Source organism: Drosophila suzukii, chromosome 2R (genome assembly GCF_043229965.1).
Source record: "Drosophila suzukii chromosome 2R, CBGP_Dsuzu_IsoJpt1.0, whole genome shotgun sequence".
NCBI classification, from domain to species: Eukaryota; Metazoa; Arthropoda; class Insecta; order Diptera; family Drosophilidae; genus Drosophila; species Drosophila suzukii.
The window spans coordinates 3,593,954-3,611,615 of record NC_092081.1 but is presented as its reverse complement, the minus strand read 5'-3'; the positions used below and the strand labels follow the sequence as shown (position 1 = coordinate 3,611,615).

The 17,662-nt window shown below is 35.4% G+C and overlaps 3 protein-coding genes across 9 annotated transcripts; all 3 read left to right on the top strand.

Moving 5' to 3' along the window:
• The first annotated feature begins 128 nt into the window (after positions 1-128).
• Positions 129-1,243, top strand: LOC139352530 (uncharacterized). Its single transcript, XM_070994937.1, has 2 exons — positions 129-247; positions 924-1,243. Exons 1-2 carry the CDS (start codon positions 132-134, stop codon positions 1,012-1,014), a joined length of 207 nt encoding a protein of 68 aa, XP_070851038.1. The 5' UTR covers positions 129-131; the 3' UTR covers positions 1,015-1,243.
• Positions 1,244-3,756: 2,513 nt separating this feature from the next.
• LOC108019778 (G protein alpha q subunit) lies at positions 3,757-8,510 on the top strand. 7 transcript variants are annotated; one of them, XM_070994936.1, is made up of 9 exons: positions 3,757-4,030; positions 4,154-4,338; positions 4,405-4,559; positions 4,688-4,816; positions 5,069-5,197; positions 5,412-5,541; positions 5,608-5,761; positions 6,063-6,170; positions 6,386-6,580. In XM_070994936.1, exons 1-9 carry the CDS (start codon positions 3,913-3,915, stop codon positions 6,466-6,468), a joined length of 1,191 nt encoding a protein of 396 aa, XP_070851037.1. In that variant the 5' UTR covers positions 3,757-3,912; the 3' UTR covers positions 6,469-6,580. The 7 variants fall into 7 exon arrangements, with proteins under 7 accessions (XP_070851037.1, XP_070851032.1, XP_065719029.1 ...); XM_070994931.1 differs by lacking the exons at positions 4,688-4,816; positions 6,386-6,580 and adding an exon at positions 6,666-8,510; XM_065862957.2 differs by lacking the exons at positions 5,069-5,197; positions 6,386-6,580 and adding an exon at positions 6,666-8,510.
• Positions 8,511-14,583: 6,073 nt separating this feature from the next.
• Positions 14,584-17,402, top strand: LOC108019779 (G protein alpha q subunit-like). The gene is made up of 8 exons (XM_036814341.3): positions 14,584-15,308; positions 15,385-15,569; positions 15,916-16,070; positions 16,196-16,324; positions 16,498-16,627; positions 16,689-16,842; positions 16,901-17,008; positions 17,080-17,402. The coding sequence occupies exons 1-8, from the start codon at positions 15,191-15,193 to the stop codon at positions 17,160-17,162; spliced, it is 1,062 nt and encodes a 353-aa protein (XP_036670236.2). The 5' UTR covers positions 14,584-15,190; the 3' UTR covers positions 17,163-17,402.
• The last annotated feature ends 260 nt before the right edge of the window (positions 17,403-17,662 follow it).

The window sequence follows — 17,662 nt, the reverse complement described above, 5'->3', positions numbered from 1 at the left end:
TTTGTGCTTACTTTTTCTTTCATAATATAAATAATTAGTTAAGAATATATAAAGTTGGATTAAAATTTAATAAAAGATAAGATCTGTCAAACATCGATGTTACCGATGTTTCGAAAACATCGATGACATGGATGTTACCGATGTTTCGAAAACATCGATGTTGGCATCGATGTTTCTCCACCTCTACTGTCCTCAAAAACTACGGTCGTGCGTCAACGTTAGCGAAAAATGCAAAATTAAATATGTTGTGAGTAGCGAGCGATGCCAATTCGAATATGTTGTGAGTCTCGAGCGAAATCCCCGTAAATCGGTCGCCTCGCCAGCCAGCGGTCGCCATCCGCCGCCCCCTGGCAAAGCCCCAAAAGTCCCCACGAAAAAATTGTACCAGCACCGAAAACGTCTCCGAAAAGCCAGTGTAAAGTGCGTTTTCTCGCCAAATTGTGCTGGCCATTAAACAAGGCCCTCCATAATTGTTAAACAATCGGCGAGTCGAATCGCGAAATCTTCGAATCGCATTGCTATCAAAATTTTTTCGTTTCGTTAACGCCCTCGCTTATATTTGTGTGTATTCGTTCGTAAAGCAGTGCACACCATATCGCACTGCTTGCTCGAGGAAAACACTACAAATAGGAGAAAAAAGTTGAGGATTGTAAAAAAGTTAGTTTGTTGTTCAATTTGATGTGGGTTTTCGCCACTACACGGTGTTTTAGCCAAAAATTGTTGTTTGGGGTCGAACAAATAACTTGTGAAAAGTAGATAGTTTTGGGTTTCAGGCGGGTGGGCTAACAAAAAAGGGGGTAGGGGTTGTGTGTGTTTACCTTAGCCCAGTATGATGATGATTTTCCGGAATGCACATTCCTATTTTTCCACCCATGCCACCCCTCATTCGTCTCCTTATCTCTGTCTCTCTTTTTTACTTGCAGTTCCACTGCATACAGAAAAATAAACAAATACAAGAAGCATAAAGTATGCAGAAAATTAAATACAAAAGGAGCCACTAAGTGTTTCGTGTGAAATCAATTCGAAGACCGTTCGTCGTCGTACATACTTTTCCGTTTCAATTACACTACAATGAATATTTGTTGAAACTTCGTTGCATTTACAGACTGGTGTTTAAAAACAACAACAACAAGAAACGACAAAAAACAACAACATCAGCCCTCAAACACACAGAAATCCAGAAGGAGGAACTATATATACCCACATATATATAAATAGTATCATATTTACATTAAAAGGAAGCCGAACAGACGTAAACGTAACTTTTATATTACAAAGCACCAGTAAAAAAAATAACCAACTACACACGTTCCTTAAAAACAAATGTTTTCCAAACCGCAAACCAACTAAAAACGAAATGCTTTTGAAATTAGTTTAAGCTAACTAAAGAACGCAAAACCAACCAAGAAACCGCAAAAAAATCGCGTGATTAAGTTAAATAATTTTAAAACAGACCGAAAATCGGCAGGGAACCAAAAAACGTACGATAAACGCGGCAGAACTCAGATCGGCGTATGAAATCGACATTTCATACTTTTTGTATAAAATAGTGCTAGCAAAACCCAATCGAGAGGATAACCGGAACATCTGTTTGGAGAATCTCGTCTGCATACCTTTAATTTCGTGTCTCCGTACAATTTTTAAGTAAGTAACACCAAAATGAAAACTAGAATCGTAAAATCAGGGATTATTTTTAACTCGACCACTTGTTGCCTGGGCTTTTCCTTGTGATTTGAACAAATCGATTTAAGAATCTTAAATCACATATATTTGTATACAAATATAATATTTGTGTAATCTTAAATATAAAAAAGAATCATTTCTTAAATGTAAAATATTTATTTAAAGATAACAAATTTATTAAATCTCGTAATCTCTGTAAAGTTTTCAATAACATTTTCGAGCAAAAGACCAAAAATTAGTGATGAATTAATCTCTAATCATAGTGTTTTTTTCGCAACAGACTTTAATCATTTTAGAGAAAATTTCTTTGTAAAATGTTTGGATTTCTACTATTATACAAGAAATTTCTTCATTTATTTTTATTTAGATTCTTTAAAATATTAGCTCATAATTACTACAGGGCAAGCAACGTATGGTTTCGATAAGGGTTCAAAATGACTAATAAGCTGGTATTTCCGATCTATAATCGTTTTTTAGAAAACCGACTGCAATAGAAACAGCACTTTCTAAGAGAACAGTAGCCGTCTAAAGATTAAGAAGACAACTCAAACGTTATCTCTGACTGGTTTATCATAAGCATATACATATGTAAGGCAGATAAGACCAGTTCTCGGTGGGTTACTCTCCCTCCGATTTGGTGGCATGATATATCTGGCAAACTATTGTTAAAAAACGCTTCATTGCGCCAATTGCGTGCCCCTGCCCCTGAATTTTGCGGCTACTGCTAATTAGATTTTGTGGCTTTGCTCAGCGAGAAATGCTTTCCGAGTGTAGTCCACTAATCCTGGTTCTATACGGCTAGCCATGACTTTGCAAAGATCTCCAAATTCTCCCACCATCGCTCGCCAACGCTCCCCCCGTCTGAACTTTTGACCAAAATATTGCTATATGTTCTATCGATATTCGGTAGTGTCCATGTTGAAAGTCTTACCTCGACCCGTGTCAATGTATTCGCCAACTAAATTGGATTAGCAATCACTCGATATATGAACAGAGGGCGCGAAAAGAGAGGAAATAGCAGCAGTGGCCACGACTGCAGGTTATAGGCTATATTCTATAGGCTTGCCCTACGCTGAACCCATGAATGAACGACGTCGCTGGGTGGACCAAAACACAGTCTATGGAACCGGTTGGGTCAACAATTTTTATTGATACCATTTTGACTGGTTTATAGTTAAAATTGATCAAAGAAAAACTGTCTTTAATATTCAATGGTGGAAACTTTAAAGGTAAAAGGGAAAACTAAAATCCATGGAAATAGTAGTTAGCTAGTAACATATTGGTAGGGGAATAACATGTGTAGGGAAATATGGCAATAGGATTTCCCTGGGATTCCTCTGGACACCTATTTGCTGTCGAGATTGGTTCACTCAACCAGAGAACACTCTCGCTAACCTGTGGTCAGCGAAGCCATATATTTACCAAAATCAGCTTTCTTGCAATGAACTTGGATGGGGGCCATTGGGCGAACGCTTCCTCAATCTGTAGCCACCTGGTGGAGGGCGATCCCAGGTCTGCGCAGAGAGAGCAGACCCAGAACAGAGCCAAAGCCAATGCCATGGCCAGAGGAAGCCAGGGGTAGCCATGGGCCATCGATATCCGACGTCGTTGTCGACGTTGCCAGCTTGTGGGGCAGGCTAGCAAATATGAAATGTTAATTGCCAGCACGGGACACAACGCGGCGAACTCTCGTTGAGCTAACAACTCTGGTGGTCCGTAAAGCCATAGTTCCATAGATCCTACGGTTCTATTATGCAAGCCAGTACTAAATCAAAGCTTCGCCTCTTTGCAGATGTTCTTGGATCGTTCGATGTGGTCGTCGTTCATTTGTAACCATCACTCTCAACCTCCGAGTCACCGAAATCTGGTCAAGGACTTAGCGTAGAGCCGTAATTAGCAATAGCAATAGCCAAAGAGAGCCTGAATCGTAAGCGCTGGACGAGATAGGATCTGCAGAGCCAGCAACGCCAAAGTACAAATGTATCAATCGAAACTGAAACAGAATCTGTAACTTGGAACGGGTACAAAGCAATTCCCTTGGATGAGCACGCAGCTAGGACACGTTGGAATCAGCGCGCATCACACAACCAATTAGATAGGTGACTGAGGGTCCAAGGAAGGGAGTCCAGGAGACCATCCCACCATCGAAACAGCATACATTTTCTATACGGAACGGCCTGTCGAGCGTAGTGGCAGCAGCACGCGAAAGCGTCCACAAATCTAGTTAGCATGGAGTGCTGTTTATCGGAGGAGGCCAAGGAACAAAAGCGCATCAATCAGGAAATCGAGAAGCAGTTGCGCCGAGACAAGAGAGATGCGCGCCGCGAGCTTAAATTGTTGCTGCTGGGTAGGTGGAACATGGCACATTTTGATTGCACTTAGCTTGGCTTAATGCAATTGAAGGCGGCTGGCTAATTGCATTGCATGCCTCGCATTTATGGCTATATATTTTTCAATCCTATATCCCCAGGCACGGGCGAGTCCGGCAAGTCAACATTTATCAAACAGATGCGCATTATCCACGGCAGCGGCTACTCGGACGAGGACAAGCGTGGGTACATCAAGCTGGTTTTCCAGAACATATTCATGGCCATGCAGTCAATGATCAAGGCAATGGACATGCTGAAGATTTCCTATGGTCAGGGAGAGCATAGCGTAAGTATTGCATTGGCATCACAGTCACACGTGAGAATAATCACCAAAAATTAATACCATATACAGGAACTGGCCGATCTGGTAATGAGCATCGACTACGAGACCGTTACCACGTTCGAGGATCCATACTTGAATGCCATCAAAACGCTATGGGACGATGCTGGCATCCAGGAGTGCTACGATCGTCGTAGGGAATATCAGCTGACTGATTCAGCCAAATAGTGAGTTACCCATTGACATGCAAACGGAAAGGATTATATTCTTCCTCAAAAATCACACCCAAAAACTAACTGTCGAGACTGAAAATACTGACTGTGCAAACTAAATAAATTATCTTGTTTATGTATAGTTATCTGAAGGATCTCGATCGTGTGGCTCAACCTGCATATTTACCCACTGAGCAAGACATTTTAAGAGTTCGTGTGCCGACAACAGGGATAATTGAGTATCCCTTTGATTTAGAAGAAATCAGATTTAGGTACATACCATCCTTTTCACTTAACTCCATTGCATGTGTCTGATTTCTGTTTTGGTTATGGTTCGATTATATATATTTGTTAACAAAAATCTTTAGAATTTCTTTAGCGCATGTCTTTCGAAGTGTTCTATTGAGGGACTTAGTCTAGGGCCTTCTGCAAAGTTAGTGGACTGAGACGGATTGTAAAACTATTCTAGACCCGGCTATGGTTTCCGTTCCTTGCTTAAAATTCTATTTGTTAATCTAATATAGCTACTTGAGCGACTTAGCTCGAATTGAACTGGCTGATTATTTGCCAACTGAGCAGGATATTCTGCGTGCTCGAGTGCCGACAACTGGCATTCTTGAGTATCCTTTCGATTTGGATGGCATTGTGTTTAGGTATCTATTCAAAACATAATGCGATAAATTACTGACAAGGCTAGAAATGTAAATGGTTATGATACAGCTAGCAAAAGACTATTTAGTTTATATATTTTTTACTAATATTATTTTTTGCTTGCGCTTTTGGAATTCAATGCTTTTATGTTTTGCTTTAAATGTATTAAATCTTGTTTGAAACTCTTTAAGATAATTTATTATCTCTCATAAACAGAATGGTGGACGTCGGAGGTCAGCGATCCGAGAGAAGAAAGTGGATTCATTGCTTTGAGAACGTGACATCAATTATATTTTTGGTAGCGCTATCGGAATATGATCAAATCTTGTTTGAATCTGATAACGAGGTATGGTTACTAATTGGTTATTGGTTCATTGGTTTTTTAATCGATAACATAATTTATTATTTTCAGAATCGAATGGAGGAATCTAAAGCTTTATTTCGTACTATAATTACATACCCCTGGTTCCAAAATTCGTCCGTTATTCTTTTCCTGAATAAGAAGGACTTGTTGGAGGAGAAAATAATGTATTCGCATTTGGTAGACTATTTTCCTGAGTACGATGGTAAGTGTTCCGAATGGTTATAGTGGCCATAGTTATGTACGATTTTATGCGCCGAAAACCAGGTCCAAAGCAGGATCACGCCGCGGCCAAACAGTTTGTTTTGAAAAAGTACTTGGCCTCCAATCCAGATCCCGAACGTCAATGCTATTCGCATTTTACAACGGCCACAGGTGGACTTTCACCCTCTGTACTTAAGCTCTATGTAATTGCCTCAAAATGCAAAACTCATCTGTAGATTATATGCTAATTCCTGTAGTACCATGCTAGATGTAACATTTTATTTGCCTTCTCATCAAAATAGGTCCACAGCGCGACGCAATTGCGGCCCGAGAATTCATACTGCGAATGTTTGTAGATTTAAATCCAGATTCCGAAAAAATTATCTATTCTCATTTCACCTGTGCTACAGGTAAGTGTTTTAGAAAAGTTCGGTATGTGTGGTCAGAAAGTGCGTGTGGCTGTGATTCTAATTTTCAGCTCAAAAAGTCTGGTTAAAAGGTAATCTTAGGTTTGTTCAACTTTTGCATTTGCTTTTGCCGCCGGAGAAGAGTAGAGTATTGCTAGTTAAAATATTAAACCCAATCAAATTGATTTATAATAAAACGACGATCTCTTGGTAAACAGATACCGAAAACATCAAACTTGTGTTCTGCGCTGTCAAAGATACAATTATGCAAAATGCACTAAAGGAGTTCAATTTGGGCTAATACGGCAAGGAGGAATTCAGGAATAACGGCAATGCTAATGAATAATTTATTAATATTGTATAAGATTTGTTTTTCAAAGTGCCTCAATAAAAATTCAATATAGTCTGTTAAATGTCTTGAATGGAATGCGTGTGCAGTTAGCTCCCCAAAAATGAACTTACAAATCCAACTAATTACCTTTTCTTTTCGTTGTTTAGATACGGAAAACATAAGGTTTGTGTTTGCAGCTGTTAAGGACACAATTCTGCAATCGAACCTTAAGGAATATAATTTGGTCTAAACTGGATTTGGATCGAAAAACTATTTTTGTGATTTTTATACAAACACACATACACATTCATATAATTCCTTTTTCGCATATTTACTAAATATAAAAGAAGAATTGAGAAGCGAGCGAATGTGGCCGAAAATTAGGCATTAATTAGACCCGAGAAAGTTTCTTACGTTTGTAACATCAGGAACCGAAAATTGTAGCATAAATAGAATACTAAACTGAGATGGTAAACCAGCATCAACAAAATGATGAAAATGATGTATACATTTTAATTTGAGAGAAAAATAACACAAAATCTGATACGGGGTGGCAGCAAATAATCAGGACAAACTTTCTCGCTTTACACTACGATTATAAAGATTCGTAGAATAATAATAATATATATTGAAACATTGATGGTGTTTCTATCGGACAAAGTTTTTTAGAAAACAATTTTGTGTGATTTTTTAATTGTTTTGGCAAAATAACTCCTAAAAGTCAAAAAGACAGTGACCGGAAATGTTTGGAGTTCAATGGAAAAAGCTTCTGGGTATATTCGAGTAAACACCATGGTCTTTCAGACCAACAAGGAACTGTATTTTCTTCAAAAGTTTTTATACAAAATATTCGTCCGAGTTATTTGTTGTCACTCTGTTATATTTAAATAAATTTATTACTATAGTAACTTTTGTAATAAAAACCAAAACAAAAAATATGAAACTTAAATTTAATCAAAAGCTTGATAAGGAACAACAAACGGAAAAACTTTGTCGTACTGAAGCATAATAAAGCAACATTTTACTAAAATAACTACGGAAAGAAAAAAACAAAATTTTGCGTAAAAAATCCCCCGGAATATATATTCAAAGAATTATATATGCTAGAAGTTTCTTATTAGAATTTCTGGGCATAAAGGCGTGTAAAAATAAAAAACCGAAAATGATAAGCTGATAAAATGAATGAAAACGAAATCACAGATAATACTGTATTTTTTATTAAGCTAAACCGTAAATATTGATACTATTGTTTACCGGCATATTTAACTATACATGCAAACAGATAATATAATAATTCATAAACGCATATGTAACAATTAAACAATTGATTAATTTGTATTGAGGGAGCCCCATTCATTGTAAATTACGATTTGTATTAATACCATCAAAACAAAAAAGAAACAAGAAACCAAGAAAAAGGAAAGGAGATGAATCTGTAAGAGAAACGCCATTTACATGGAGCATCCACTTAAATAATAATACATGTTTGTAAAAATGTCGATAACCACCCATGCAACAACAGCAGAATCCTTGCAACTTATTGATATTTAATCAGACATCAGGTCAAATCCAATCAAATGCGATATACCACTGGTCGAGAAACATAACTAACAGAAGGGAAAGTTTTGCTCTCATGTACTTTTGTTGCCATCAAAATTTCAGTCGAAACATTGTTATCAGATATAGCTTGATTTTCGTACTTTTTACATTAACTTTGTTAGTTGTTTGCTTATTTTATAGATCTTAATGTATGCAACAATGGACACACTTTGCGGCTATCCAATCGATCAAGCCCGCCAAGTGTGTTCAGTGTTTTGTTTTTGTTTTTATAATTTTAGTTTAATTTAATATACAAGAATAACTAAAAGAGACGCACATAAATAGAAAAAAAACCCATCAACAAATTATTTATGTAAAAATCCAAATAAAAACAATTCTACTCTACGCATATGTGGAAAAAAAAGAAACGTACATATATGTAAAATAAATATGAAGCAAAATGATTTTCATAATTTATTACACTTATTTTGTTTAACCGAGATTCAACCTCAACTCATCAGTTCGAGTTAAGTTTAGTTGGGGCCACAGAAGAATCGGCACTTTGGCAAGACTCTTAGCAGGAGACTTCGCCTGGGAGTGGAAAATTGAGAATCCTTTAACCGCGCATAACCAAAAACCAAAAAACCAATACGCATCTAAGTTAAGTACGATTCAACAGTGTGTTGTATAAAGCTTTAATCCTCGTAACCACATCTAGTAAAAATAAAGTAATTTAACCATTTTTATGAGTAACCAATGGATTAGCTTTTAAAAAGCTTCAATAAGTCAATGTGTATTTTAAAACATGTAGCAGAGCCTAGAGAGCCAATGAGTTTCGAGATCCGATCGGAGTGGATATGGAAATGGTTTAGGTTATTGATGCGAGTATCAATTCACAGCCTCTTTGGCCTGGCATCCAATTTGGTAGCTCCGATTTCGGCTTAGCCCGATTTGCGTAACCATGGCATTATAGACATTCGCACACTGACATATATATGGTTTTCCGTCCAATAAATTGCATCAGAAGCGAGCAGACAAAGTCTCCCATTTATTTTGATCCTTTTTCCGTGTTGGTTCCTCTGGAAATTCCATCTTAAAATACAAATCTTTTCGGCGGTTTCAATGATAGAATATTCTGATTTTTCATCCACATACAGTGTCATACACACACGTTAAGTTAGTCGATTTTAGTTTTATTCCTTAGCATTTTGTGCCTTTCCACTATCATGAATCACATCAAAATTATATGGGCAGGATCCAGTAGGTACTCCAACTTCGAGTTTTTTCAAACTTGATTGCCGCTGTTCCACAGGGATCTCAGCCGATTTCTGGATCCTGTCATAACCCTCAAACATTTAAATTATCAGCATGTGTGTATTGCCAGATTGTTGTGTTTTGGGTTAAAAGATTGGTTCCTTGTTTTTTGATACGCACCGAAATTCAGACAGTTGTATGTAAATATTTGGCGAATTACTCGTGGCGGAAATCGAAATCCTCCCGAGATATACCACATAATCGAGCATATGTATGGAACTATACATTAAACTCAATAAGAACTATAATAAAATGAGAATTTGATAAAAATCATTAATGTATGTATTTTGTATTTTTATATACAATTTATAATTTTGATTACACTTACAATTGTTACGATTAATAACTAAAATTACATGATAAAACCAAAATAATACAGAAGAATCTACTAGATATGTATTTCCAATATAGAGAAACCAAGTACATAATACACAAATCCGATGATTGCTAAAGGAATTTCAAAATATTGTAAGAAATTAAGATTAAACAAATTAAACAAAGAAATTTTCTAAGCAACAAACTCAACCAGAACTGCAAGCAAAAGGGACAACAATTTAAATGGGAAATTTATGTATTTGTGTAAATCTAAAACGGAAGGAAGGATACAATATGATCCTTAGAGGGCCTGGTCTCGATAAGTAGGGTCACGATTTTCACAATATTGGAAATCACTTAGACGTGGCATTCAGTGGCTAGTTTTTACTTTAACTATGTATGTAAATGAAAGAATGACCACATTCCACATAAGAAAGCTTGAAAAGCGAAAAACTATTGAACAAGAATCCCAAATGAAAATCTCCCTTGACGTTGAACGAAACTACATTCTCGATAACAAGAATAGTTAACCGAATGTTTCGGTCAAACAAACCCTATAAACTCAGCGTCTGGATAAGCTGTAAGAAATATAAGTTGTGAGTTTGAGTTCGGCATGTGGCATTTGAAAGGTCGATATTAGGATGAAATATTCGAGTCGAGTTTCTCCATTGCACATCTAAGCATATAGATACATACGTGTAAATCAGAAGCTAATGTTTAGCCATGTAAGGCAAACGACACAGACCCCCAAATCGGAGACAGTCCAACATGTCCATGGGCCGACTATTGATAACTGTAGCATTTGAATTGATTGATATTGGACGGACGGGGTTTTCCTGGGTGTCTATACATTTGTCATACAAATCACATTGAAGACGGATTGTATGCGTGGCAATTGTAACTAAACAAATTTTTTAGATAATTAAAAGTATCTATGTACACCTTAATATTAATGAAAAAACCAACATAATATAAATAAAAGTATATTGAAAAGAAATCTTACTCTATCTTTTAAGCCAATTAATTTTTCAGGGTTGTATGAAAAGTCTTCATAAATCGCTGGAGCAGATTCCTGCTCCTTACACCCGTTACTCGAAAGCATTTTATTCGTTAAAAGGAAGAAGGAAGGAGTTTTATGCCCATAAAGTATAGATAGTCTTGATCAGGATCAGGAGACTGTGCAAGGGCGCCACTATCACTGTGGACGGCAGTTCACGTAGAGACGAAGCGCACCAGGAGAGTGTTCGAAGGCGACTACTATATATACACGACAAAATGAAAATCTACTGTGATGGTCCGATCGTGACGAGTGACACACGAATCAAAAATCTAAAAGGATTACTTACCAAAACTTTAAGAAAAACCATTGGTTTTGGAGAAAGTGTGAAAAAAAATTGAAATTTGAATTTGTTGCGCCCGTTGGGGATAAATTGTCAAGTGTATTAGTCTAGTTGTATTCATACTAAAAAACGCGTCGAATCCGATCTTCGTTCAAGTTACTCGAAAAACATAATTTTGGGGGACTTTTCAAAATTAAAATTTAATTTTGGTTCTACCACTTTTGGAAAAACTCTCTGGTTTGGCGGAACAACAGCTATAAAAAGCAAAATTATAAATTTGAAATCAGAACTTTTGTAAGCTGAAGGTGCGATCGTCAAGAACCCTGTCAAGAAGAGGTGTTTATATTTGATACTTATAGGGTGTATAGCGTGTCCTTCTATGCGTACGAAACACCTGACCGAAATTATTGAACCCTTTGCAAAGGGGGTGACACTACTATTACATTGAACATGTGAATGCATGTTTTTTAGTATATATTCTGCAGAACCAGTAATCAGTAATTAATCAGAAGTTCACCAAAAAAATGCAATGTTATCATTTTTACAAATGATTGATGAAATTAACATGGGCATGTCCTATCGACATGTCATTGACAAAAACTGGGTTTTGTCATAATAATGTTATCGAACTTTTACAACTTTTTTTTCGAAGAGATAATATTTGAGAAAGTGAAAGTCAGTTTTGACATAGTTGTCGAATAAGACAGTCGGTTGAAGTCAAAGTCGGCACATTAATGACACGTAGAACTGCAGGGAAGTTTTAAGAATGCTTAGACATACAAGTTATACTGTTTTGATCGTTGGAACCTAAGATAGACCCACTTTATGGCTAACTGTCTCTCGCTACCCAAGCAGAAAACTAAAAATCTAGAAGCGATTATCTCGGAGTGGGGTTCTCCCAAAATTGATTTTGCTATGGTCCCGATTCCGATTTGAAATTTATTAAGAAAATAGTTTTTAGTTGCTGAACCAAGCAAAAAAACAAGGAAGAACGCTATAGTCGAGTACCTCGACTATCAGATACCCGTTACTCACCTAAAGGGAGCAAAGGGAAATGGAGAAATGCAAGCAGCAAAGCGAGATTGAAATGCGCCACCTACCCCTTATCTCAATATATGGTTATGTGGTAGATAGATTTAAGCGTTATGGGCGTTCGAGTGGGCGTGGCAAACTTTTTTTGGGTAATCAATAGGTGTTGACGAGACCAATACATTTCAGTTCAAATTTGTATTTTAGCATCAAAACTGTAGAGGCCACAGTTTTTGCCGGTTTGTGGGCGTTAGAGTGGGCGTGGCAAACAAACTTGAGCTGCGCAAGAAGCTCAGGAATCTGCATGCTAAATCCCAATAGCCTAGTTCTTATAGTTTCCGACTGACAGCTGGGCATGGCTAGATCGAATCGGCTAGTGATCCTGATCAACAATATATATACTTTATGGGGTCGGAAACGCTTCCTCTTGCCTTTTACATACTTTTCGACGAATCTAGTATAACCTTTTATTCTACGAGTAACGGGAATAGAATATAAATTGGAAATTATAAATAACAATTGTTCTATGTTGATTTTACACTTTTTTTATTTGTGCATAAAACTTGCATGCTTAATCCCAAGTTTCTAGCTTTTATAGTTTCAAAAATCTTATGCAGACATGGCCAGATCGACTATACTAGACTTTACGACGAAAACAATATTATACGGGTAAGAGATGTAAAAAGTTAAAATAGTGTATTATATGACAAAACTATTGAAATTAAACTTTTTTCAATATACAAAGCCAAATCCAAATATCTAGTTTTTTTCGTGGTATAGGTATATAAAACCCCCTAAGCAGATCCCTTCAAACCTGCAAATTTGGCTAGTATATGTATTTACATCATTAGTTCGGAAATGCCTACCTATTTCAAGATTTCGATAGAAGTTTGGTTCTATGGATTGGTGCTCTGTGGGAATTCGAGTTTCAAGAAGAATGAATGCTTTTTTAGGCTAGTCAAACTTTGTATACACTTTCAGCGTTAGGCATATCATTCATATTATGGAAAATGTATATATGTGGTTGATTTGTATATACAGTGATATGATTTGGCAGTCCAATTTTATTAAAAAAAAAAACATTTTTTTCAGAATATGCGTTTTAAAAAATGTAAGTTCCGTATAGGTTTTAATGATTTATTTATTATCTACTTTTCGATCGTTCCAATGTCTTAATTACTTATTTCGTAATTCTGAAATCTTATTTTTTAAGAAATTAAGTGGAAAAAGAATATGATCGAAAAATGGTTTATTATGTATAATTAAGTATAAAAATGCTTAAAAAAACTCTTAAAGAATACATATTTTACAAAGTCGTAAATGTCTTCTCTGCGTTCTAGCTTAAAATATAATAATATCTGCAAGGGTGTAAAAATTCCGGATATTCCCACAGGACATGCTGTTATATTGCTATACTTCAACTCGAGCTCGCAATGTGCCTTATCAAGAAGGTCGCTAAAGTCAAGTGCTTCGACTTTCAGATACCCCTGCGCAGGAATTTCTAGCATCTGCATGCCTCGTCTCAACATTCTATTTAATATCTAAGGGTTCATACGGACAGAGAAACAGATGAATATGGCAAATTCGACTAGACAAGTGATTCTGATCAATAATTTAAAAATATACAGGGAAAATACTTTTTAACTGAAACAATATACCCATTTACTAAAATAGTAACGGGTATGAATAAAAGCGCTTTAGACCGGAGGGCTCTCTTATAAAGAAAATTTTGAAATTAAATAAACTGAGCTGAGCTCGACCAAAGCAACTGCAGAACAGTTTTCGTTTGTTCTCAGCGGCGTAAGGATGCATTTTAAGTGCGGAATTTGAAAATTTGTTGAAATTAAAGATAAATACAATATAATAATTTCAATGGTCAAATAAAAGTCATATCGAACTTTTTTCAAATTTATCACGGTACAATTTTGTACATAAATCGAAATCTCGTTAACTCGTTTCGTGTCAGTTGTTAGTTTAAGATATGGAACTTTGACTATAAATGAAAAATACAATGGATTTCGCTCTCGTAGGGAAATCAGTTGATTAGAGGAAATAAAGCAAATAGAGGCTTTGCTCTTTTCATATGTTTTCGGGTATTTATGTATACAGAAAGGAAAAACCAAGAACATTGTGCTTGAATTGAGAACATTCGTTCTTAAAAACCGTTTAAGTACAAATGTTCCTAATTTGAGCTGAATGTTCTTAATTCTAGAACGAATTGTTATGATTTAAAAAGGTTGATTTCGGACTTATTTTAAGAACATATTTGTATGAAATGGTATAAAAATAAGTTCTTTGTTTTGTTTTCCAAAACATTTTGGTATCAATATAATAACATTTTGTGATTGATTTTATTTAACATTTTCAACTTATATTAAAAGGAAAAATTATTTAAAATGGAAGACTCTTTCCAAAAAAAGCAAAAAAAAGTTTATTTAGTTTTTAATAGTTTCAAATTTGTATTAAATTGGTGACAGGTATTTATTATTTGACTATTTATCGGCTAATAGTATAACATTGTGGTACATATACATGCTTTTTAATATACGAGTATAAATCTGAATTAATGCAATGTAAGGGTGCGCTGGAAATAAAAGAATAAATGTGAGAGTAATTATAGGTTTTTTTTTTATTGATTTTCTGACAATTATAAGTGGTTTGTTTACATGTGTTTAAATTTACAAAGGGTAACGTGTGCTAACTGTCAACCAAAAGATACTAACGCGTTATAAAACATCCGCAACAAACCATTTTATGTCGAAATGCAACTCACTTTTTGTTCTATTTTTAGTCCTTTCCTTTCTTACTTAAAGAACATTTTAAGATTGGGTTTTTGAGAACAAATTGAATTTCATTTAAGAACCACGTGCTAAATGTATAACATTTCGTTCTTGTTTTGAGAACCATTTTGATTTAACCAAATTTTAAGAACAAACTTAATTTGATTAAATCAGAATGAGAACATTTTGAACTCTAAAAATTTCGTTCTCATTTTAAGAAAATTTTCAACTCACATGAGAACGTGTGAGTTCCATCTGTTGACTTTGTTTAGTTGAAATTTCATTTATACCCAAAGAAAGTCAAAGATAATACCTCTAGATCGAACAAGAAGTGAACACTTATACACAGTGTAGATTAATATAAAGTCAGTTAGCATGGACTGCTGTTCATCCAAGGAGGCTAGGGAAAGAAAACGCACTAATGAGGAAATCGATAGGCAGTTGCGCCTGGAGCAAAAAAGGGCCTTCCGCGATCTTAAGCTTTTGCTGCTGGGTAAGTGGAACCTGACACATTTTGGAATTACTTCACTTTGTCTATGGCGGTTGAATTCCAATCCTGTATCCTGCAGGCACGGGAGAGTCTGGAAAGTCTACATTCATCAAGCAGATGCGTATTATCCACGGCGATGGCTACTCGGACGAGGACAGGCGTGGTTACATTACGCTGATTTTCCAAAATATTTTCATGGCCATGCAGTCAATGATTATGGCCATGGATAAGCTGAAGATTTCCTATGGTCATGGGGAGCACAGCGTAAGTAAATCTTTTACCTAAGAGTTTAAGCCACTGTAAAACTATCCAAATGTTATAAAATAAAGTTTGTATTAAAATATATTTGCAATCACCAAATGTACGTTAAAAATCTCACACTAAAAAGTAACTTTAAATGCCAATTTTATGATCACAAAATAGTTGACTAATAATGATATTTTTTTATTTCATTCACTTTTTCACGAATTGTTTTAAATATTTTAAGTTTAAATCTGACTTTGTAATTTCTACTCTAACAAAAAAACATTTTTAAAAGGTTGAAAATCCAAGAATACAGTGTTTTAACCCTTAATCCTAATATGCTGAGTCTGAAACCTATGATCCACAGAAAATGGCCGAGCTAGTGATGGGCATAGATTACGACACCGTCACTACTTTGAAGGATCCTTACTTGACTGCCATCAAAACGCTATGGGACGATGATGGTATCCAGGAATGTTACAGACGTCGTCGAGAGTATCAGCTAACTGATTCAGCCAAATAGTAAGACATCCGTCCAAAACTCCAGGGAAATGAATTTTTACTAAACTGACTTTAAAATGGAATAATCAATCAATTAACAGTTATTCTGCCCGTAATGCGATATGGTAAAATTTTTTTATTTTTAGCTACTTGAGCGACCTAGCTCGAATTGAACAGGTTGACTACTTGCCAACCGAGCAGGATATACTGCGAGTTCGAGAGCCGACAGTAAATATTTACGTCTATCCCTTCGAATTGGACGGCTTTGTGTTAAGGTATCAATTAAAAATAAATACCTATTAACTTTTTTCTAATTGGTTGTGACATAGCATTAAAAAGTTTTTTTGGTTACTAACAATGTTTGAGAAATAAGTTTTTTTCTATTCGAATTTTAATGCATTTCAAGGTTTTTAGTAATAACATATATTACCTTATATACAAATACAAGTATGGTAGATGTCGCAGGCCAGCGAACCGAGAGAAGAAAATGGATACACTTTTTTTCGAATGTTACGTCAATTATATTTTTGGCAGCGATATCGGAATACGATCAAGTCTTGATGGAATCTGAAAGTGATGTATGCTTTAAAGTCTTAGATTTAAATTGTATATAAATATAATTAAATGTATTATTTTCAGAATCGAATGATGGAGTCTAAAGCTTTATTTGGTACTATTATATCATTCGAATGGTTTCAAAGAGCGTCCATTATTCTTTTCCTTAACAAGAAGGACATTTTGGAGGAGAAAATAATGACTTCGCATTTGGTAGATTATTTTCCTGAATACGATGGCAAGTGTTTGGAATCGCAATCCCTAAATATATAATAAAAGTAAAAATATTGAGACAGGACCACAGCAAGATGCAACAGCGGCCGAAGAATACATACTGCAAATGTATGAAGATGAAAATCCAGATCCCGATAGAAAAATATACCCTCATTTTACATGTGCCACAGGTAAATTATACTGATAAAAATAAAAACTATGCTGAAGAACTTTAAATTTTTACATTTTGTTCTTTGCTTAGATACGGAAAATATTCGGTTCGTGTTTGCAGCTGTTAAGGACACAATTCTGCAATGCCACCTTAAGGAAAACAATTTGCTCTAAACTGGAACTGGACTGTTACTTGTACACAATCACCTTAATGACCATAGGTGCTATGTATCCAAATATTTAAAATTGTATAAGAATATTTAGAATCTCATGTCTTTCAAATCCCAACATTCTAGGTTGCATCAACTTTTGTTTTTTCGTTTAAAATGTAATACATTTAAGTAGCTAGCATTATGTTTGCTTTAACTTGAAGAAAGGTTCCTTTTCCTGGCTATAGAAACTTATCAAATTTTTAAAATAAAATAAAATAATATAAATATATAAAAAATATGCATTTCGTTTCATCTTAAGTTCGAAAATTGTGGAAGTAGGGCCCCCAATTATTTTTAGCTGTTATGTCCATTTATTTTCTATTCTCAAAATTGTGGACACTAAATTTTTGACTTGAGTCCCCTAAAGTGGGAGAGGAATATTTTGAATTGGTTAAGTCAATAGGCATTGACAAATGAAATATATTGATATAAATTCAGTTCTTACATCAAAAGTGTGGGCAA